Below are 23,868 nucleotides of genomic sequence, written 5' to 3' on the forward strand. Positions count from 1 at the left end.
GAGGGGGCGGGGCTTGTAGACTCAGGCTTCAGGGAGAAAACACAACACAGCTGGACTGTTTCTGTGGAACTGCTTTGTTTCTCTGTTTCTCCAGTGTCTCTGCGCCTCTGACCAAACATCCGAAATGCTGCGGGACGTGACGGTTATTTCAGGTAAGTTTTATTTGAAAAGATGAAAACATTTGCACAGATGTTGAGTTGATCTTTGTGTTTGTGTTTAAAGTGGAAGAAAGTTAAATGTTATTACGGAATTTTACATGACAAAGTTGCAGACATGAGCTTTGTGAGTTTGAGTCGTGGAAACATTTGCACAGATGTTCAGATGTTGATGTTTGTGTTTAAAGTGGAGGAGAGTTCAGAGTTTTACTGAATGTTACATGAGGACGTTACAGACTCTGTGTTGACTCCAGACACAATTATAAAAGTGATTTTTTTTTTTTCAGTCCTGGAAACATTTGCACAGATGTTCAGATTCTCTTTATGTTTGTGGCAGAAAGTTCCAGATTATCTCAGCATCATTTTGTGACGCTGCAGACTATTTTAAGTGTTTCCATGACAACACAATCTATAAAAATAAATTATATGTTTCCACTATTTTCAGTCTTTACAGGATTTGTCTGGATCTTATAAAAGTTGCAGAAACTTTGGACAAACTTTTTTCATCTTTGCTTCTTTATTAATTACATAAACCCAGGGCCATCACATTATTATTATTATTATTATTATTATTATTATTATTATTATGGTCTCTTTGGCGCGTGCACGGTCTATGTGGCGCGTGCACGTGTCTCTGTGGCGCGTGCACGGCTCTCTGTGGCGCGTGCACGGCTCTCTGCGGCTCGGGGCGGCGTGTTTCCAGTTAAACGCGGTGTAAGTTCAGAGTCAGCACAATCCTGAAGCCTCATTACAGTTTAGAGGCTCGTGCGTGAGCGTAATGAGCGTGCCACGAGGAGGAGGAGGAGGCTCAGGAGGAGGCACAGGAGGAGGCTATTACCACCTCTGCACCTTTATTATTGTCTACTCTCATAATTATAGGGCCAATATGTTGAGTATAAACAGAGTCGCTCCCGTCTCTGCTCTGGATCTGGAGCTTTGACTTTTCACGTTTATAAACTCGACTCAGTCACAGTTTGATCAGTAAATATTTGTAAATGTTTGAGTTTGTCGTGCAGAGTCAGAACAGCAGAGCCTCCTGGTGTTTACAGGGGCCCGGGGCGTTCAGGGGCCGCGTTCTGCTGATCCTGCACTTGGACGTGTCTGCGGTGAAAAACTCAGAGTAAACTTTGAGTCAAAATCTGTCACACGTCTGAGAAGAAGCTGCTGTGTTTGTGTGGAACCACCAGGAGAAATAAGGAATTAAACCGACACGCGGCGTTTTTAAGCTTAAAAAAAAGAGGAAAACGGTAAAACAGACGTGTTCAAACTGTTCAGATGTTTCTCCTGTTTCAGTCGTTTCTTCTCGTTGAGTCTCTGATGTTTTATTTGGACTGATTCATGTTTGAGTTTAATCTTTAATCCACTATTTTCAAGATGCCATTTTGTCGATTTACCCCCGTTTAACCTCCACCTGTGACACGCCCCCTGTGACACGCCCCCTGTGACACGCCCCCTGTGACACGCCCCCTGTGACACGCCCCCTGTGACACGCCCCCTGTGACACGCCCACTGTGACACGCCCCCTGTGACACACCCACTGTGACGTCCGCTCTTCCTTCTCCATTTTTATCTCCTTAATCATTGATACTCGTAGATTCTGCAGCGTCGCGTCGTCATTTTGGTACAAATTTTTAAAACTCCGCTGCTCGAGTGTGACGCGCGTCTGTCCACAGGGGGCGCTACAGCAGGCGGCACTTTGTTGTGACGGCGTTCCATCGGACACCGCAGTTTATGAACGTGAAATTAGCTCAACTTGTTTCTTTTCTGAAGTGTTTTTAGATGAATATTGTGATTTAAAATGTGTAAATTATAACAGAGATGAGAACCATAGAGACTCAAGCTCAAAATGGCGGGTTAATTGTGATTTTCTAAAACCAGAACCAGGAATAAAAGTGTTATTAACCAGCTGAGTGTTATAAAGTGTGTTTTTGCAGCCTCAGCTTCAGTGTGTGTTTCAGGTAATTGTTTAAACGTGTGTGTTATTGTGTGATTATGTGGCTCGTTGGCTCGGTGGCTCGTTGTTAAGTCGTCGGCGTTAGTGGAGCCGTGAGTCACAGCCGCTCAGAGAAATGAGGCCAAATTACAGGGTCTGGAGATTTTGTTTTACCCTCCACTCGAGGAAACGCTCCAAACCGCCGCCGTTTTCCAGGTCGAGGCGTTTTGTGAATGTGCAGAAAACGCTGGAGATCGGCCCCTGATGTAAAGGCCACAGATTATTTACAAAAATGTATTTACACAAGCGTCGCCCGTTTGTCTCCACGACTTTAACATGTGGACAGAGACGAGAGAAAAGACGAGAAAAGACGAGAAAAGACGAGGGCTTCAGTTTGTTTTCTGATAAATGTCACTTTTTTATAAAAACACTTTTCCAAATTCAAGACTCCTGTGGCTTTAATCCTTGTTGTAATGTTTTTACACATCAAAATCAGACCTGGAGTTGTGTTTTGTTTCATTTATTATTAGTCTGTCACATCTCCAAAGCTCAAAATGCGACGTTCCACCTTGTGATGTCATCAAGTGGTAGTTTTCACGTTAACTCCTCCTTTTACCTTTAGTTCAGTCGAGATAAGAGACAACTCCAGGACTGAAATGATCCACATGATTCTATAAATGAAGGTGTGTGGAGTTTAAAAACACAGTGGAGCACTTCCTGTATCACCACATGATGACATCACAAGGTGGAACAGAGGAATATCGGCCCTTTAACTCTGTACTCTGGGCCTGATCTTTACCGTGTGTTTCTTTAATATCGAAGCTTCTTACACTGAAACAGAAACACACGATGGAAGTTTGAATCTGTGTTTGAACCAGGAGCAGCTGAAGATGAAGATGATGAAGATGATGATGAATAGAAACGTTGTGCGTCTGAGTCTCGCTCTTAAATCCACAGCGGATTAGTTCTGTGGGGAAAAGCACATTTATAGCAAACGCGTTTCCTGAAACTTTTGTGTTTGTTTCATAAGAGACAGACGAGGCGCAACTGGAATTATATAATGACTTTTCCTTTTGGGGCGTTTGAGGTCGGACTGAAACTGCAGCTTCAGCCTGAAACTCTCTAACTTTGATGTAAAACACTTTGAGTTTTAAAGATGGAAAAGTGTTTTATAAAAAGTCCATTTATCGTTTTAAGTCTAATGTTTTTATTTATTTATTTTTGACAAAAGTGCTGAATATTTTCCTGTTTTTTCTTCCAGTTTTGGCCGTGCTGTTTCTGCCTGAAGGTAACGATCACAGCACCTCCTCCTCCACAGCACCTCCTCCTCCTCCACAGCACCACCTCCTCCACACCACCTCCTCCTCCACAGCACCACCTCCTCCACACCACCACCTCCTCCACACCACCTCCTCCTCCACAGCACCACCTCCTCCACAGCACCTCCTCCTCCACAGCACCACCTCCTCCACAGCACCACCTTCTCACCATTGCACTCATGTTATAGTTATTTATTCTATGTTTATCCCCGTAGAACTCAGACTTAGAAATATTTGTTGGCAAAAATCATCCAGGCTAAATTTTAGTCAATGGGGACGAGTAAGAACAAAATGTGTCACTATTTGTGTTAAGCAGATTTCATTGACCAAATTTGATGATGTAGCACATTTGCAACGTTGGGCTTTTCAGGCGGCATTTTGGCGTAAGTATAGTAACTACAACTAACTAAAAACAAAAAAAACAGGCTATAGTAACTTTATTGAAACTGAAATATTGAATACAAACTGCAAACAGATCAGGCAGAACATTACTTCTGAAGAAGAGGTAGATGTACCATCGTCTGACCTTCATCGGGTACCTGAGGCAGTGTAGGAAGTCAACACCCCCCATGAGACTATTGTACCTTCACCACGTTTGGTCTGGTGACGAGAGTGAAGTCCTTTTTTCCTTTATCCCAGCGTCTCACACTGTCTGTTGGTTCTGGACCAAGGTAGGATGAGACCAGCAGCACAGCACGATTATCGCACCATTTCACAGAACTCACACCATGTGTAGTTTCCACCCTGTAGTCAAAGCTTCCTCTTCGCTCCTTTTTGAGATCTTTCTCATCTTTCAGTCTACAGTTCTTCAGCCTATTGGTACGTGCTGTTCCAAGGTACAGAATGCCTCGCTCTTTCAGTTTGACAACGTCATGCTGGTGAAGAAACTGTCTGCAGTGACTTTGTAGTTCTTCTCATCTGGAAGTGTGGAAGGCGACTTACAACATCTCCCGACCTCCCGAGGCCAACACCAGCCTCCTTGACACCACTTCCCTGATAGATTTCAAAATCATACACCAGTCCTGAAATGCCACATCTACACCAGATTTTGAAGCCCCATTTGTGTGGTTTGATGTGCATATATTACTTCACACCACTGTACTTTCCCTTGAATCGCACCATCTGCTCATCAGTGGAATTGTACTCCTCAGGTACAAGTTTCAGGCAATTGTTGTGAAACATAGTGAGCCAAGGCCTGATCTTCCAGAGTTTGTCTTGTCTTCCTCAGTCACCATGTTATCAACAAAGTGAAGATGTGCAATGATCTTTTGAAATCTGTTCCTGCTCATAATGTCGGCAACCTGGGGATACCTTGTATCAGTTTCCCAAAACATCCTTGTGCCAGCCATTGGAGCCAGGCCCATTTTGAGAAACATTCCAATAACCTGCTCAAGTTCCTTTTTGTTTGTTTTTAGTTCCCTCCCACTCTTCTGTACAGCAAATGTATTTGTCTTAATAGCCAGTAATTCAAGCATATCATCATCAGTGAGTGTTTTGAAATATTCCAGTGAACTTCCAACATCCAATGGAACCTCAGGTTGTTCACCAGTAAATCCAGATTCAGGGGGCTCATAGTCAACTTTCTTCCAGGTGTATTGGCCCCGTCTTGCAGTAGCTGGAGGCAGTTTCTTGTGTGTCACTGGTGGTAAATCGGTGGGTGATGTGGTGTCTTCAGTGTCATGAGCGTGGCTCTCACTGTCAGTGTCTGTAGCTCATCATCCCCTGGGCCTGGTTGGTAATCCTCATCATCATCACTATCGGATGCAAGTTCCTCTTTTTCACTCTCATTACCGTTGTCCAGCATTGCCAGGACATCTTCAACATTGTACCTTTTTGCCATCTCGCCCGAGAAAAATTAAAAATGTAGAATTAATAGTTATTTAGGACCTTGATGCAATAAAAAAGGACATTGATAATTTATGACATCAACACAAATCAATTGTCCATTGATCTAATGAACAAAATGTGCAGATGATTTACTAACACAGACCAAGAACCCAGTGTTGCATATTTGAAACGTAATCAACCTATCAAAATACACTAATATAAAACTGGAAGACTATGACATGTCTTAAGTCTGTAGGTTTTCCTCTGCCTAAATTGATAAACCTCAAATTGATTTCTTACCTTGCCATTGGACAGTTTGGTGTCTTGGATTTGATGGTGACACCACAGACCACTAGATGGCAGCACTCAATGTAGCATATTTGCTTCTTTGGGTTCTTGGTACATGAATTAGTTAATTCATTAAAAAAAAGACTCCTACTTTTTTGCCATGACCTTTGAAATATATGTAGCATATTTGCAGCAGAGGGTGGTACGGGGTCATGACTCAGATGGGACCTGTCCTCACACCTGTCCTCACACCTGTCCTCACACCTGTCCCAACACCTGTCCTCACACCTGTCCTCACACCTGTCCTCACACCTGTCCTAACACCTGTCCTCACACCTGTCCTCACACCTGTCCTCACACCTGTCCTAACACCTGTCCTCACATCTGTCCTAACACCTGTCCCAACACCTGTCCTCCACAAATGTTGAACCTAAATTTGTTTTAATATTTATACAACACACAACATCTCCAGATTAACAAGAACAGAACACACAATAACAGAAACTCCAGACGTTCAGGTCTGTAACACACGTTCGATATATCGCTGAAGTAAATACAGACGATAAACGATAACACTGAGGATTATCAGGATCTTCCCCCAAACACTTGTTCAGGAAATGAGCGACAATAAAGAAATGGCAGATCTGAAACTCTGGTGTAGTTGGTTTGTTTTTATAAATGTGACGTAGAAGTTACTCCAAAATTTTAGTGAGATGCTAACAGCCGAAACATGCTAGGGTTAAGGTTTGAGATCGGGTTAGCATTAGGGGTTAGCATTAAGGGTTAGCGTTAAGGCTTCCGGAGGTGTTTAAAATGTGCAACGTGAAACAAATCTCAAATCAAATCTAATCAGATCTAATCGCACTTAAATATTTTCCCAAATCATTACATCCTTTTTCAAAAATGTTCATTTTTTTGTCTTTGTCTTTTATTTGTGAGCAACTTGGGTTCTTTTGACACACAGTACAGCAGGAGACGCATTTACCTTGTTAGCATGTTTGTTAGCGTGTTTATTAGCGTGTTTATTAGCATGTTTGTTAGCATGTTTCGACTGCTAGCTTCTTGGCTCATTTCCTTCTGTGTTGTTTTTAAAAAGAACCCGTCGCTAACATTTCTTTTTTGCTCTGGACTCGTCACAAACTGTGAAATATCTTCTCTTTGTTTGTTTCCAGCTCTGAGTCAAGGCGTCCTCTCCAGGTTCGGTTTGGTGGTGGAGGCTCGAAACATCACTCTCCCGGCCGGAGCTCGGGCGGTGCTGTCCTGCCGCAGCCCCCGCCTGGTGTGGACCCGGGACAACCTGAGGGACAGGCAGAGGGTGGTGCACTGGGACCTGGTGCGGCGCAGTCCTGAGTATTCAGTAGAGAGAGTCCTGGACATGTCTCCTGGAGCGAGACAGAGGGTCTACAACAGCTTCAACAAAGACCGCGTGTCCATCCCCGAGACCGCCTTCAACGACGGAAACTTCTCCCTCATCATCAACAGTAAGACTCACGTTTCAGACTCGTTTAGACTTTAAACTGTGACGATAACTCGGTTTGAAGGACGATATGTCGCTGAAGTCACTAGAGAGTCTCTGTTTAATGTGGCGCCTGGATTTAAACTTTAAAACTGTCGCTGTGTTTGATTTAAAGACGTGGTCGCGACGGACAAAGGCGTTTACACCTGTAACCTGCACCACCACTACTGCCAGGTGCACCGGAACATCCAGATCCAGCTCAACGTCACCAAGTCAGGTACGACTTTATCAAATATAAACCAGAGAATAAAAATTAAATATAAACCAGAGAATAACAATAAAATATAAACCAGAGAATAATAATAAAATATAAACCAGAGAATAAAAATAAAATATAAAACAGAGAATAACAATAAAATATAAACCAGAAAATAACAATCAAATATGAACCAGAGAATAATAAAATATAAACCAGAGAATAAAAATAAAATATAAACCAGAGAATAATAATAAAATATAAACCAGAGAATAAAAATAAAATATAAAACAGAGAATAACAATAAAATATAAACCAGAAAATAACAATCAAATATGAACCAGAGAATAATAAAATATAAACCAGAGAATAAAAATAAAATATAAACCAGAGAATAACAATAAAATATAAACCAGAGAATAATAATAAAATATACTAAATACTAAAAGAAAAATCCAAATCTGTCACTGGACAAAAAGCTGAAGGAAACTTGAGAAAGAAATGAGAGAAAATTGCTCTTCGTGGATCTGACATGTCTGTTTGTCTCCACTGTTTCTGCTCAAATACAAACTTCACTTCTGAGACGGACGAAGAGAATCTGAAATTTTCCCACAATGCAACGTACAAAAGTGCAGCAGGAGCAGCTTTACAATAATATATATCATTTTTATAAATACTGTATTTTCTGGACTTTAAGCCGTATTGTTTTCACAGTTTGTCGTTGGTGCGACTTCTCCTCAGATGTGACTTTTATGTGAAATGATTCAAATCTATAATGTCACATGTTGGTTCTTGTCACAGTGACAGTCGTGCGAGGGGCTCTAGACTTGGACCAGTATCTACTCCTCCTGAACCACTCAACATTTAAAATATCAACATTACACTCATTTAAAAGACAAAGACAAACACTCAACAAAAATGACCCTAGAAGAAAAAGGTATTCTGAGTGGATTTATTGATTTGGAGTGAGATCCAGAGTAAACTTGTTGTTTTTTCTGCTTTATTTATCTGATTAACTGTTAATATCTTACGTTAACAAACCAGACACGTGTTCAATTCTGTCTGTGCTTCATGGAGCTGAATAAATATAAATGTGTTACGTTAGCGTGATGTACTGATATTCAGCCTGTTGTTCCACATTTTATTATTATTATTATAACTTGACTGAAAGATAAAATGTCTGTTCTTGGTCTTGGATTTTGTAAAATAAATTTCCCCCAAAAATGTGACTTATATATGTTTTTTTCTTCATTATTTAGCATTTTCCACAGGTGCGATTTATACTCCAGAGCGACACATAGTCCAGAAAATACAGTAGTTTCAGTTCATTTAAGAGCAGATTTTTATCAGAGTCCAACTTGTACTTTAATAATTTCGCTAAAATCACTGAGTTTAAAAGCTTAGACATAAATTGTTGTTAAATTATTTCTTATGTGATGAAAATTTTTTACATTTTATTTGATTTTACTCCCTGTTCTTTTGACATGTTTGAGTGACAGCTGTGGGTCCAGTCTCAGATACTTAATTCTGTAAAAATGGTGAACAGTAGTGGGCCCAGTATTGAGCCTTGAGGGACGCCAACGTTGGATTTCACACAGACTGGTTTCTCGATAAAACTGAAGGCAGATTTTTTTTTTTGGTTTGTTTCAGCTCGTAAAGAACAGCGCTACTGGGACGGAGAGAAGACCGTGTTCGTCGTCTTATTGGGCAGCTCGGTGGTGCTGCCTTGTGTGAACCGGCGCCCCTTGTGGCGGGAGGGGGCGCAGGAGAGCCAGCAGCAGGTGGTCCACTGGGACTACCAGGCTCCGGGCGTGCGTCCGGACCGAGCGGAGCGGCTGGTGGACCTGTACGCCTCGGGGGAGCGCCGCGACTACGGGCCGCTCTTCAGCCAGAACAAGATGAGTCTGGACGAAGACGCGTTCACTCTGGGCGACTTCTCTCTGTCCATCTCCGACCTGAAGACCGCGGACATCGGACTTTACTCCTGCCACCTCCACCACCACTACTGCGGCATCCAGGAGCGCCGCATCTTTAGACTCACCGTGGGAGCCCCGCCCCCATCCAACCCCGCGACCTCCGCCCCCACCACCGTCCAGAGCAACGAGCTGCCCGAGCCGCGTGAGTGACCGTAAAGAGCTCAATGTGGGTCAATGTGGGTCAATGTGGGTCAATGTGGGTCAATGTGGGCCAGGGTGAGCCAGTGTGAGCCAATGTGAGCCAGTGTGAGCCAGTGTGAGCCAGTGTGAGCCAGTGTGAGCCAATATGAGCCACTCTCTCTCTCTGAAATGTTCCATGAAATGTCAAAGTTTTGTTTTATTGATGTAACTTTTGTTAGTCGTGTTCTGTCAAAATGACGACTGGATTCGATCAGTTCAAATCTCAAAAGTTTATTCCCCTGACAGTTACAATCTGACACAGGACCCGGGGTCATGTGATCTGTCCCTCGTGTTCATGTGATCTGTCCCTCGTGTTCATGTGATCTGTCCCTCGTGTTCATGTGATCTGTCCCTCGTGTTCATGTGATCTGTCCCTCGTGTGTGCAGAGGCTCTGTCTGCTTTTCTCTGGCCCCGTAACATAAAAATATAACATGAAACATGAATATGCAAATATTATGTTGAGCAGGTTGACTCTCAGGTTCCTCCCTCCGGCCTCGCTCATCTCTCCGGGCTGCACCAGTCTGTTTTTCTGCCCTTGAGTCTCATCCGTCCGCCCTGTCCCTGTAAAGCAGCGTCCACACACCCCAACAGTTTCCCACAATTCATATCACACCGTGTGGCTTTGACATAGTTTCAGTGTTAGTACAAGATCTTCTAATTCTAGTACAAACATTGGTCAAATGACATGATTCACCTCCTACACTGTTGCCTTAACTCGGTTAAAGGAGTTTCTGGAAAACACCAACTGTCTCCCATAATTCACGTTTTACCTTTAACCTCGTTTCAGTGTTAATAGATGATATTCAACTTTTAGTCTGGTGCTCGTTAGACGACCTCCAAAAAGACACAACATTCAAAGAAAATATTAATTCAGTATAAAAATGGTGATTACATAATAATATTCAAAACTTATATGATTCCAGTATCAAAGGATATATATGTGTGTGTGATGCCCCTAAGAAACTTTATTAATCAATGTGCATTCAGTATTTTTGATAAATGTGTTTGTAATGACTCTTTACTCCTTCACTTTCATTTTAAAAGACAGAACTGATTCATATTTACGACTTTGGCCCAGTTCTTCAGTAGATCTTTATGTTCATTTCAAACAAAGATACAGATCCTGGTCTTTCCTGATCGATCCGATACTGAAAAAAAAATTCTGGATCAGATATCGGCTCCAAATATCGGTTCAGTCAATTCTTTAGTTGAGACTTTCACAGGTCGGAGTCGGTCCAGAAAGTCTCAGAAGGTTTGAACTTTTATTTACACAAAGTTGTTCTTTTGAGAAATGATCAGCTCCATAAACGTCTGGGTCAGATTAAATAAATTCTCTGATCTGGTATCGGTTCATATCGAGTATCATCAGATCCTTAAAGTATCAGAATCAGTATCAGAACTGAAAAAAATGGATCAGTCTCCAAAGTTGTTTCTATAAATGATGCACTTTTTGGACCAGGAGCTCGTGACTCTTTGACCTTTTGACCCTTTGACCCTTTGACCCTTTGACCTTTTGTATTATCTCAATATTGTGAATTTACTCGACCTCAAAATCAGGAACTCCTTCATTTCACTGAAAAACTTCCTCAGTCGTGTTTAGTACAAGACACGACTGAGACAACGGCCCAGACTGAGACACTGGCCCAGACTATCCCTCTGTCTCTGCCCCTCTGTCCCTCTGTCCCTCTATCCCTCTGTCTCTGCCCCTCTGTCCCTCTGTCCCTCTATCCCTCTGTCTCTGCCCCTCTGTCCCTCTGTCTCTGTCCCTCTGTCTCTGCCCCTCTGTCCCTCTGTCCCTCTGTCTCTCTGTCCCTCTGCCCCTCTGTCCCTCTGTCTCTGCCCCTCTGCCCCTCTGTCCCTCTGTCCCTCTGTCCCGTGTCCTGATCCTCGTCTCGTTGGGCTTTTTCTCTCTGTTATTTTCAGACATATTTGGTCGGTTAAATCAGTTCAGTTTCGGAGCCAAAGCTGCGTTTTTGTGCTCGAGGAGGAAGAGAGGGAGGAGGAGGAGGAGGAGGAGGAGGGGGAGGAGGGAGGAGGGGGAGGGGGAGGAGGGGGAGGGGGACGAGGAGGAGGAGGAGGACGAGGAGGAGGAGGACGAGGGAGGGGGAGGGGGACGGGGGACGGGGGAGGGGGACGGGGGAGGGGGACGAGGGACGAGGGAGGGGGAGGAGGAGGAGGAGGGGGACGAGGGAGGAGGAGTGAGGGAGGGAGAAGGAATGTAGAAAGAAAAGTAGAAAAGCAGGAGAGTCACAGAAGAGAAAAGAACAGAGGAAATGACAGAAAGAAGAAGAAACCATTTGTGTGTGTGTGTGTGTGTGTGTGTATAGTGTGTGTGTGTGTGTGTGGGGTGTGTGTGCGTTTGTATACATGTGTGTGTGTGTGTGTGTGTATAGTGTGTGCGCGTTTGTATACGTGTGTGTGTGTGTGTGTATAGTGTGTGTGTGTTTGTATACAGGGGGGGGTGTGCGTGTGTGTGCGTTTGTATACATGTGTGTGTGTGTATAGTGTGTGTGCGTTTGTATACATGTGTGTGTGTATAGTGTGTGTGTGTTTGTATACGTGTGGGGGGGTGTGGGGGTGTGTGTGTGTGTGTGTGTGTGTGTATAGTGTGTGTGCGTTTGTATACATGTGTGTGTGTGTGTGTATAGTGTGTGTGTGTTTGTATACGTGTGGGGGTGTGTGTGTGTGTGTGTGTGTGTGTATAGTGTGTGTGCGTTTGTATACGTGTGTGTGTGTATAGTGTGTGTATACTGTGTGTGCGTTTGTATACGTGTGGGGGGGTGTGTGTGTGCGTTTGTATACATGTGTGTGTGTATAGTGTGTGTGCGTTTGTATACATGTGTGTGTGTGTGTATAGTGTGTGTGCGTTTGTATACATGTGTGTGTGTGTGTATAGTGTGTGTGCGTTTGTATACATGTGTGTGAGTCTGTATAGTGTGTGTGTGTATAGTATGTGTGCGTATAGTGTGTGTATAGTGTGTGTGTGTTTGTATACAGGGGTGTGTGTGCGTATGTGTGCGTTTGTATACGTGTGTGTGTGTGTATAGTGTGTGTGCGTTTGTATACATGTGTGTGTGTATAGTGTGTGTGCGTTTGTATACATGTGTGTGTGTATAGTGTGTGTGTTTGTATACATGTGTGGGGGTGTATAGTGTGTGTGTGTGTGCGTTTGTATACGTGTGTGTGTGTGTATAGTGTGTGTGTGTGTATAGTGTGTGTGTGTGTTTGTATACATGTGTGTGTGTATAGTGTGTGTGTGTGTGTATAGTGTGTGTGTGTTTGTATACATGTGTGTGTGTATAGTGTGTGTGTGTGTGTGTATAGTGTGTGTGCGTTTGTATACATGTGTGTGTGTATAGTGTGTGTGCGTTTGTATACATGTGTGTGTATAGTGTGTGTGCGTTTGTATACATGTGTGTGTATAGTGTGTGTATAGTGTGTGTGCGTTTGTATACATGTGTGTGTGTATAGTGTGTGTGTGTATAGTGTGTGTGTGTTTGTATACATGTGTGTGTATAGTGTGTGTGCGTTTGTATACATGTGTGTGTATAGTGTGTGTGCGTTTGTATACATGTGTGTGTATAGTGTGTGTATAGTGTGTGTATAGTGTGTGTATAGTGTGTGTGCGTTTGTATACATGTGTGTGTGTATAGTGTGTGTGTGTATAGTGTGTGTGTGTTTGTATACATGTGTGTGTATAGTGTGTGTGCGTTTGTATACATGTGTGTGTGTGCGTGTGTGTGTTTGTATACATGTGTGTGAGTCTGTGGTCTCGTTTCCTCTCAGACTTTCTCTGTTTCTTTCTTTGCCGCTGGAAACGTTTCATTTTAATTGGTTGTGGTGGAGGAGCAGATTCTGGGTGTGGAGGGTCTAATGTTTTTACCCCTGAGTTTGACCCACATACGACAGAGTGTGTGTGTGTGTGTGGGGGGTGTGTGTGTGTGTGTGTGTGTGTGTGTCTAGACTCGTCAAAACAAATGACTCTGACTCCTCGTCGCTTGATTCTGAAGTGGTTCACGTTGGGCCTTTTTGTTTGTTTTTCTTCTGGACGTTGGTGTTTTCTGTTGTTTTAGTTGAAAATCTCTGGACACTGTTTTTAAAATCAAGATGTTTTGAGTCTCGTCCAGACGTCGTTTTCAGTTTGATGGTTCTGGAGTTTACACTGAGTCGAGTCATGACCTGAAGGAGGATCTGACCTCAGACTCTTGACCTTCGTTTACGCCTGATCCTCGTTCTGATTTTATCGACTCAGGGGCGGAGTCGAGTCACAAAACATTTTATTTAAATGAAAGACGAGTCCTGACGATCGATCAGTCGCTGTTTCATTATTTATGACCTGAGTGTGTCTGACCTGAGTGTGTGTCTGACCTGAGTGTGTGTCTGACCTGAGTGTGTGTCTGACCTGAGCGTGTGTCTGACCTGAGCGTGTGTCTGACCTGAGTGTGTCTGACCTGAGTGTGTCTGACCTGAGTGTGATGTTTTTTTACTTTTGATCTTTTCACAGATCCCCTTTATTTTGTTCTTTTTCTATAATAATCCCTGTGACTTTTACACTTTTAAAGTTCTTCTTTTGCTTTTGTTGCTTTTTCTTCGGTTGTTAACCTCCTTTGGCCCCGCCCACTTTCTGCTGCTGTCTCATAAATATAAATATAAATGTTTATGTAAGACTCGACTGACCCATGACCAGTGACCAGAGCGACTCCAGCCACTCTGACCTGAACATGTTAAAGGGGAGGTGACTTTAACACACGTTAAAGGGGAGGTGACTTTAACACACGTTAAAGGGGAGGTGACTTTAACACACGTTAAAGGGGAGGTGACTTTAACACACGTTAAAGGGGAGGTGACACATGTGTTTCTGTCTCCACACTGTTTAAAGTGACGTCAGGTCAAAGTGTCACATTTGAACCAGCGTCGACTCCACATGAGCAAACTACGGCCCGGGGGCCACACACGGCCCGTTGGGCTCATTAATCCGGCCCATGGGACGTGACCAAATTACATAAAAATAGATAAAGATTAAACGTGTCGCTCTTATTCTCGGCCCTTCTGCAAAAATGAGCAAATCAAAGAAAATAAAAGTGAACAGTGACGCCGAGTGTTTCACACAGAGTGGACAAACACACATACACACACACACATATACACATACACACACCCCTATACACATACATACACACACACCCCTATACACATACATACACACACACACATATACACATACATACATACACATATACATACACACACACATACACACATATACACATACACACACACATATACACATACACACATATACATACACACATACATACACACACACATACACACATACCCCGCCCCTGTCACATTTACACCCAATGAGATCTGTCGAAAACTTTACCCACCCCTGACTTAGATTTATTCTGCATAAAAACTGCTAACCCTGTGTGTCAGATGCCCTCCCTCTGTGTGTCAGATTCCTACAGAATCCTACTTTTAAAACACAAATATATATATATAAATATAAATCTCGTCCCAGTCGCTCGTCAAACTCAGACGTTTTGTCCGTGGTTGTTCGTGTCAAACTCTCTGGACGTGTCTCTGGTCCGTCTCTTTGCGCCTCGTCTTATCGGGCAGCGGCGCCGTGTTTACAGACCGACCGAGGAAGTGCTGTACATCTGTTCAACATCTGGACACAGCTGAAACATGAAAGCGGCGTGCGAGGGGGCGGGGCTCGGGGCGCTCTGACCCGTTAAACATCTCTGTGAAGTTCCAGGTGAAAATGTGCCCACGTGGAGTCTGTCCTTTCAACCGCAGCCGCCATTTTGATTTGTTTTCTGTTCACCAAAGCGACACAAACCCGTTTAAAGCGTCGGAGCGTGAGGCGTTTTCCGTTTGAAGCTGTTTGTGCGTCTGAAACGTGCAACAGAAACAAATCATTAAAATGCAAATGAGCGGCGGCGGCGGCGGAGCGGGTCGCCGAGCAGAAATAACCTCAGATACGTCAAAAGAAACGAACAGGAACCAGGAGAACACGAGCTGGAGTTTGTTTTATTATAAAGTGACAGGTTTTAATCAGGAACACGACGAGAACCGACGTTTTAAGAGCGAAAACATTAGGAAACAACGGCGTGAAATTAGAGCGGAGGTCACAGCAGAGGTCACGGCAGAGGTCACGGTGCGTTGTGTTTTACAGGAACAGGGAGTGAGTTATGAGGAAAGATATTAAAAAAACTAAACCTCGAGCCAAAAATGAAACAGAATCTGGAGACTCATTTCAGAACAAAAGTTTAAACAAATAAAATACTTAAAATACTCAAAGTTAAAACTGGTTTGAATCTCCTCGTTTCTGAGGCTCTGATGCTTAAAAGAAGCAGGTTTATAAAGGTCAGATCTGGAGTTTTCTTGAATCGTTTAAAATCGTCTGGATCTGTATGAGAACCATGTGGAAACAATGTGACACTAAAGAATCCACTGCAGGTGAATGTGGGTCAGGACGATAAAACATGAGTTTGTGAGTTTATTCTGCATAATTTAGTAAAAAAAATAAAATAAAATCTAATTGCAATTCTCAATAATAATAATAATAATAATAATAATAATAATATTGTGATTTTATATTTCACATCCAGGATCACTCTGTGTTTATGAGACTAGTTGCACTTTTCAAAATAATATAATTCTTCGTAATAAGTTAATTAAAATATCTAAATAAAAGTTGGTCTCATAGTCTGTTTATATAAAAGGAGCTAACCTGCTAACGCTGCGCTACAAACAGGAAGTGATCATGTCGCACTTCCTGCGCCATCGACTCGACATCGGCTCTAGTTCACTTTCTATTGTTAATCTGTGTCCTTTCTGTGTCCTCTCTGTCTCCTCTGTGTCTCCTCTGTGTCCCCTCTGTGTCCTCTCAGTGTCTCCTCTCTCTCTAATTGTAATTCTTAGTTTAATAATTTAATTTGTGATTTTATATTTTAAAATTACGGTTCAGTTGAACAGACAAAGAACAAGGCCAGTTACGTCGCCCGGACTGGCGTTACCGGGGCCCCACCCTGGAGCCAGGCCTGGGGTGAGTGCACGCCAGCGAGCGCCTGGTGGCCGGGCCTTTCCCCACGGGGCCCGGTCGGGCCCAGCCCGAAGAAACGACGTGGGGCCGTCCTCCCGTGGACCCACCACCTGCGGGAGGAGCCATGCGGGGCGGGTGCAAAGAGATCCGGGCGGCAGTCGAAGGCGGGGACCTCGACGACCGGATCTCCGGACATGGAGACTGGGTCTGGGGACGTGGAACGTCACCTCGCTGGGGGGGAAGGAGCCTGAGCTTGTGCGGGAGGTTGAGCGTTACCGGCTAGATATAGTCGGCCTCACCTCCACGCACAGCTTGGGCTCTGGAACCCAACTTCTTGAGAGGGGTTGGACTCTCCATTTCTCTGGCGTTGCCCGCGGGGAGCGGCGGCGAGCTGGTGTGGGCTTGCTCATTGCCCCACAGCTCAGCCGCTGCGTGTTGGGGTTCACTTCGGTGAACGAGAGGGTCGCGTCCCTGCGCCTTCGGGTCGGGGACAGGTCTCTCACTGTTGTGTCGGCCTACGGGCCAAACAGCAGTGCAGAGTACCCGGCCTTCTTGGAGTCCCTGGGAGGGGTACTAGACAGTGCACCAACCGGGGACTCCGTTGTTCTCCTGGGGGACTTCAACGCCCATGTGGGTAACGACAGTGACACTTGGAGGGGCGTGATTGAGAGGAACGGCCTCCCCGATCTGAACCCGAGCGGTGTTTTGTTATTGGACTTCTGTGCTAGTCACAGCTTGTCCATAACAAACACCATGTTCGAGCACAAGGGTGTCCATCGGTGCACGTGGCACCAGGACACTCTAGGTCGGAGGTCGATGATCGACTTTGTTGTCGTGTCATCTGACCTCCGACCGCGTGTCTTGGACACTCGGGTGAAGAGAGGGGCTGAGCTGTCAACTGATCACCACCTGGTGGTGAGTTGGATCCGCTGGCGGAGGAGGAAGCCAGACAGACCTGGCAGGCCCAAGCGTATTGTGAGGGTCTGCTGAGAACGTCTGGCGGAGCCCTCTGTCAGGGGGGTCTTCAACTCCCACCTCCGGGAGAGCTTCTCCCTGATTCCGGGGGAGGTTGGAGACATGGACTCTGAGTGGGCCATGTTCTCCACCTCTATTGTCGATGCGGCTGCTCGTAGCTGTGGTCGTAAGGTCTGTGGTGCTTGTCGCGGCGGCAATCCCCGAACCCGGTGGTGGACACCGGAAGTAAGGGATGCCGTCAAGCTGAAGAAGGAGTCCTGTCGAGCCTTGTTGGCTCGTGGGACTCCTGAGGCAGCTGATGAGTACCGGCGGGCCAAGCGTGCCACGGCTCGGGCAGTCACAGAGGCAAAAACTCGGGGTTGGGAGGAGTTCGGGGAGGCCATGGAGGAGGACTATCGGACGGCCTCAAAGAGATTCTGGCAAACCGTCCGACGCCTCAGGAGGGGAAAGCAGTGCTTCACCAACACTGTTTACAGTGCGGGTGGAGAGCTGCTCACCTCGACTGGGGATGTTGTCGGGCGGTGGAAGGAATACTTTGAGGATCTCCTCAATCCCACTGTCACGTCTTCCGAGGAGGAAGACGTGACAGTGAACTGGGTCCCCAGAAACTGGGGACCCAGATGCGGACTCGTCCATCACCCTGGCTGAAGTCACTGAGGTGGTTGGCAAGCTCCTCGGTGGCAAGGCTCCGGGGGTGGACGAGATCCGTCCTGAGTACCTCAAGTCTCTGGATGTTGTGGAGCTGTCTTGGCTGACACGTCTCTGCAACATCGCGTGGCGGTCGGGGACAGTACCTGTGGAATGGCAGACCGGGGTGGTGGTCCCTCTGTATAAGAAGGGGGACCGGAGGGTGTGTTCCAATTACAGGGGAATCACACTCCTCAGCCTTCCCGGTAAGGTCTATTCCAGGGTACTGGAGAGGAGAATCCGACCGATAGTCGAACCTCGGATTCAGGAGGAGCAGTGTGGTTTTCGTCCTGGTCGTGGAACACTGGACCAGCTCTATACTCTCCATCGGGTCCTCGAGGGCTCATGGGAGTATGCCCAACCAGTCCACATGTGTTTTGTGGATCTGGAGAAGGCATTCGACCGTGTCCCTCGTGGTGTCCTTTGGGGGGTGCTCTGGGAGTATGGGGTCCGGGGCTCTTTGCTAAGGGCTGTCCGGTCCCTGTATGACCGGAGCAGGAGCTGTGTTCGCATTGCCGGCAGTAAGTCAGACCTGTTCCCAGTGCATGTTGGACTCCGCCAGGGCTGCCCTTTGTCACCGGTTCTGTTCATTATATTTATGGACAGAATTTCTAGGCGCAGTCAGGGGCCGGAGGGGGCCTGGTTTGGGAACCACAGGATTTCATCTCTGCTGTTTGCAGATGATGTTGTCCTGATGGCTTCTTCGAGCCAGGACCTGCAGCACTGGGGCGGTTTGCAGCCGAGTGTGAAGCGGCTGGGATGAGAATCAGCTCCTCCAAATCCGAGGCCATGGTTCTCGACCGGAAAAAGGTGGTTTGCTCTCTCCGGGTGGTGGTGAGTCTCTGCCCCAAGTGGAGGAGTTCAAGTATCTCGGGGTCTTGTTCACGAGTGAGGGAAGGATGGAGCGTGAGATTGACAGGCGGATCGGTGCAGCGTCTGCAGTGATGCGGTCGCTGTATCGGTCCGTTGTGGTAAAGAAGGAGCTGAGCCGGAAGGCGAAGCTCTTGATTTACCGGTCAATCTACGTTCCTACCCTCACCTATGGTCATGAGCTTTGGGTAATGACCGAAAGGACAAGATCGCGGATACAAGCGGCTGAAATGGGCTTCCTCCGCAGAGTGGCCGGGCGCACCCTTAGGGATAGGGTGAGGAGCTCGGTCACACGGGAGGAGCTCGGAGTAGAGCCGCTGCTCCTACACGTTGAGAGGAACCAGCTGAGGTGGCTCGGGCATCTGCTCAGGATGCCTCCTGGACGCCTCCCTAGGGAGGTGTTCTGGGCATGTCCCACCGGGAGGAGGCCCCGGGGAAGACCCAGGACACGCTGGAGGGACTATGTCTCTCTGGCCTGGGAACGCCTTGGGGTCCCACCGGAGGAGCTGGAGGACGTGTCCGGGGTGAGGGAAGTCTGGGAGTCCCTGCTTAGACTGCTGCCCCCGCGACCCGGCCCCGGATAAGCGGAAGAAAATGGATGGATGGATGGGTTCAGTTGAAAACGTCCAGGAGCTTTTATATTTGAGACTGAAATAAAGACTAAATATTACAAAAAATACATTTATTTCAGCATGAGTTGAAGTGACAATTTGACTAAAAATAAAAAATAAAAAATAAATAATTATATATTTGTCAGCCCTGTTAGCATCAGCAGAGTTTAATAATGACAGTAGGAAAAGTCCAGGTATAGAACAGGCTGATACTACAGTGAATAGTAGAAAAAGTACTTCAAAATCATCTTAATTAGAAGTACCACAGTGAAGTAAAGTCTGAGTGTTTTTGCGTCTGGTGTTTCAGGCGTCAGTTTCAGGAGTGTTAGTTTCAGTGTTTGTTCTAAAAAGCTCGTCCTGGAAAAAGCATCGAGACAAAACCACATCACAGTTTTTGTCTCAGGTCAGTCTGTGTTTTTAAGAGAAAAAATAACTTGTGACTTCAGACCTGGAGCCGTTCCACAGAGCTGCTCTTTTCCTCCAGACTCGTCTGTGGCATTTAGAGCGAAGGAAGAAGACGACGCCCCCGAGAGACGCCAGCGTTTTAGAAAAGTCTCAGTGTCTAAATAATAATAATAATAATAAAACTTTATTTGAACAGCACTTTTCAAAACCTTATTACAAAATGCTTCATGTATAAATCAAACACAGAAACAAAACAACAGAAATGAAAAGTCCTGCAGCAAAAACACATCAGAGTTTTACAGACGCGCTGCTTTTACAGAGTAAGACGGTGTGATCTGTGTCCACAGCTTTTGACCTCGTCCTCCTGGTCTGGAGTCGAGACGAGGGACAGTGAGGAGGGACAGTGAGGAGGGACAGGTCTGAGGAGGGACAGGTCCATTGACTCGATGTTGACGCTGACATGCTAGCAACAACAAATATGCATGTCCCACACCTACAGCATGGGTTGCTAGGACACAGGAGTCTGTGCAGGGGGCGACGCTTCGCGCGCAACTTCGTGAAAACAGTCTGCAACAATGAGTGTATGGGCGAAGCCATAGGCCCAATAGGTCCTACTTCCTGCATGGGCTCGGGCCTAAAAACAGATCTTTTTGTGCAGTGACAGATGTTTTCTTTGACTTGGAGAATTTACTGTTTGTGTCGCTCATAAAACTCTGAATCTGACCCAGAGGAAGATGAAACATGTACAGAAAAATCAGTTTGAAGCGGTGCAGCGTAAAGAGACTTTATGTGTTTTTGTTCATTTCTCAGGAATCGAAAACAGCGACGTCTCGAGAGTCGAAAACAACGACGTCTCGAGAATCGTGAACGTGATTCTCCCGGAGCAGAAGAGTCATGTGGTTCAACATCTGGGATATGTCATGGCCTCGTTCCTCCTGCTGGCCCTGATCAGTGTGAGCGTGATCCTCCTCACACGGAGACGCAACAAGAGAGGTCAGACGCACAAAACACACACACTAACACACTGAAACACTGAGGTCAGACGCACAAAACACACACACTAACACACTGAAACACTGAGGTCAGACGCACAAAACACACACACTAACACACTGAAACACTGAGGTCAGACGCACAAAACACACGACAATGAAACACTACCACACTGAAACACTAACACACACTGAGATCCCGAAACACTGACCCGTGACTCATGTTTACGTTTGTCATTTCAGTCGTGGAGTTTGACGTTTACAGATACGAAAGGTAAAGAACAAGACGTTTATTTAAAAAGTTTTTGTTCTAAAAAACGAAAGAGTAAAAGTGAAACTGTGTCGTTTCCAGGAGCAACGTCACAAACACCACGGACGTGTCGCTGGACAGAACGGAGCTGTCGGCCTGTGACCACGAGCCGTCAAACTCAGGTACAGTCACAAACAGGCCCTCAACAAGGACCTCGACGAGGACTAAACCAGGACTAAACCAGGACTAAACCAGGACTAAACCAGGACTAAACCAGGACTAAACCAGGACTAAACCAGGACTAGAACGTGTCCAAACCAAACTCAAATTCATCCAAAACCAGGACTCAGAAGTGTGAACGAGCCTTAAAGGTCCTGTATTATTATTATCATTGTTATTATTATTATCAGTAGTAGTAGCAGTAGTAGTAGTAGTAGCAGTAGTAGTAGTAGTATTTCCTCTTTTATGAGCTGGTCAAGTGATATTCACAGGTTAAAATACAGTGTGAATGAAAAAAAACATTAGACCATTGGACCAGACTGGACCAGACTGGACTGGACCAGACTGGACTGGACCGGACTAGACTGGATCGGACCGGACTAGACCGGACTGGACTGGACTGGACTGGACCGGACCGGACTGGACCAGACCGGACTGGACAGAGCTGTTGTAAGGAGGAGCCGTCAGACTCCGTTAGAGTCACATGACCTCGTGCAGCTGATGAAATATAAAGTTTTACTGCCTGAAAATCCATCTCAAACCTGCATCTTACTGCGGACTCACCTCTCCACAGAGCTGACCTGTAACTTAGCTTTATGGTGTCATCTTTTTGATTCTGTGGTGATGGATAAGTTTAAAGTCATACTGTGGAACATTTTCCTGATGTAGTTTTGGCTGATGTTGCTCCTGTTCAGTATAAACACGTCTCATTTAAACGATTCCACTGAATTATTTCACACTTCTCTGTTTTTTCTGTGTTTTTCTGGAGTTTATCTGTTAAATAAGTCGTTTTCCTCTCCTCAGAATACAAAAACAACCTCCTGAAAGAACGAGGGATGACCAAAGACTGTAACAGAGGTGAGTTTGATTCAGTCCAACCATCGTCCTGAGAAAAACATCAGTGTGAAACTCGTCTTTTTCCACTCAGACTCTGAAGCGAAGTTGTGGAAGTGAAGAGAGTTTGAGCTGCTGGCCGGTCCAGAGCAAACAACAAAGACCGAAGAGACGAGGACGGCACAGCGCCCCCTGCTGCGCACATAACGCCTTTGCTCCTTTCAGCCGCCGTAGCCTCGTGTTTATACTGAAGCTGATGCGTTTTCTCTTAGATAATCGTGTTTTGTTTCCTGCATGTTCATGTAAAGTCTGTCAGTTTCTTCTGGACTTTCGCTCGTTTATTTCACTGCGTCGGGGATGTTTGTCAGAAGAATCCGTCTCTTTCGGCTGTTTCAGTTTCACATCCTCTGAAGGACTCACTGAATCTCAGGAAACAAACATCCAAACGTCTTTTCACTTTTACCTGACCATGTTGTGCCTTTGAGCATCGCATTTGACCTGAAACACTGACACTTCAGATGTATCATGATGTAAAGATGCAGTCCTAATGTTTTATGTGTTTTTATGTTTATTTGTCTGAGGGAAACTTGCTCCGCTGGTCTCGTCCAATAAAGATGCAGAATATTCATTTATCATTTATTTCGTTTATTTGAAAATCACACAAAACACAAAAGGCTGATTTTTATTTTTAACACGTTCAGAATTTGAGCAAAACAAAAATACACAAATAAAAACTGAAGAAAAAAAAAAGATCGGTTCATTTGTTTCTGTTGGACAAAATTCAGCTCAAATCTTTATTAAAATCACCACATTTGAAGATTTATAAGACTCAGAATCTGTGAGAAATACTTTTACTTTTTACTCTAAGTACATTTTTAGCAGGTACTTTAATACTTTTATTAAGTAGGTTTTTGCATGTGGTACTTTTACTTTCATTGTACGTTGATTTAAGTAAAAAAAAAAAAACACCTGTGTGATAAATGTTGTAGGTTCTAAACTGATAAACTGAAATAATATTAAGATTATGTGTTAAGTTTTCAGATTCAGATGATAAAAATCCACAAACACGTCACTGACCTGTTTATTTATTTATCTTAATGTTTAAATATGTCACATTTGCAGCAGGTGATGGCCCTGGATCTATTAGAACATTCTCAAATGGTATAAATCTACATTTATTTATTTATTTATTTTATTTATTTATGTATTTGATTATGTTTATGTTTTTATTTTATATTTATGTTTTTTTATGTATTATTTTTATTATTATATAATATTTTTTCTTATTTGTGATTATTTTTTTATTTTATTTTTATCAGTATATTTATTTATTTTTATTTATTTATGTATTTTATTATATTTATGTATTTTTATTTATCAGTTTATTTATTTATTTTATTTTTTATTTATCAGTATATTTATTTATTTTATTTTTTATTTATTTTATTATTTATGTATTTTTATTTATCAGTATATTTATTTATTTTATTTTGTATTTATCAGTATATCTCATTTGCAGCAGGTGCTGGGTCTGGATCTTTTCTCTTCTTCTGTTGTTGTTTTTGGCCATGATCCTCTCTCTT

At 44.5% G+C, this 23,868-nt stretch overlaps 1 protein-coding gene across 1 annotated transcript; it reads left to right on the forward strand.

Annotated features, from left to right (window-relative positions):
- Positions 1-58: 58 nt before the first annotated feature.
- On the forward strand, positions 59-22,953 carry mxra8b (matrix-remodelling associated 8b). The gene is made up of 10 exons (XM_033969226.2): positions 59-152; positions 3,350-3,376; positions 6,695-7,003; positions 7,154-7,255; positions 8,885-9,352; positions 20,801-20,983; positions 21,226-21,256; positions 21,335-21,414; positions 22,256-22,309; positions 22,380-22,953. The coding sequence occupies exons 1-10, from the start codon at positions 125-127 to the stop codon at positions 22,403-22,405; spliced, it is 1,308 nt and encodes a 435-aa protein (XP_033825117.1). The 5' UTR covers positions 59-124; the 3' UTR covers positions 22,406-22,953.
- Positions 22,954-23,868: the final 915 nt, after the last annotated feature.

Source organism: Periophthalmus magnuspinnatus, chromosome 7 (genome assembly GCF_009829125.3).
Source record: "Periophthalmus magnuspinnatus isolate fPerMag1 chromosome 7, fPerMag1.2.pri, whole genome shotgun sequence".
In the NCBI taxonomy this organism is placed as follows: Eukaryota; Metazoa; Chordata; class Actinopteri; order Gobiiformes; family Gobiidae; genus Periophthalmus; species Periophthalmus magnuspinnatus.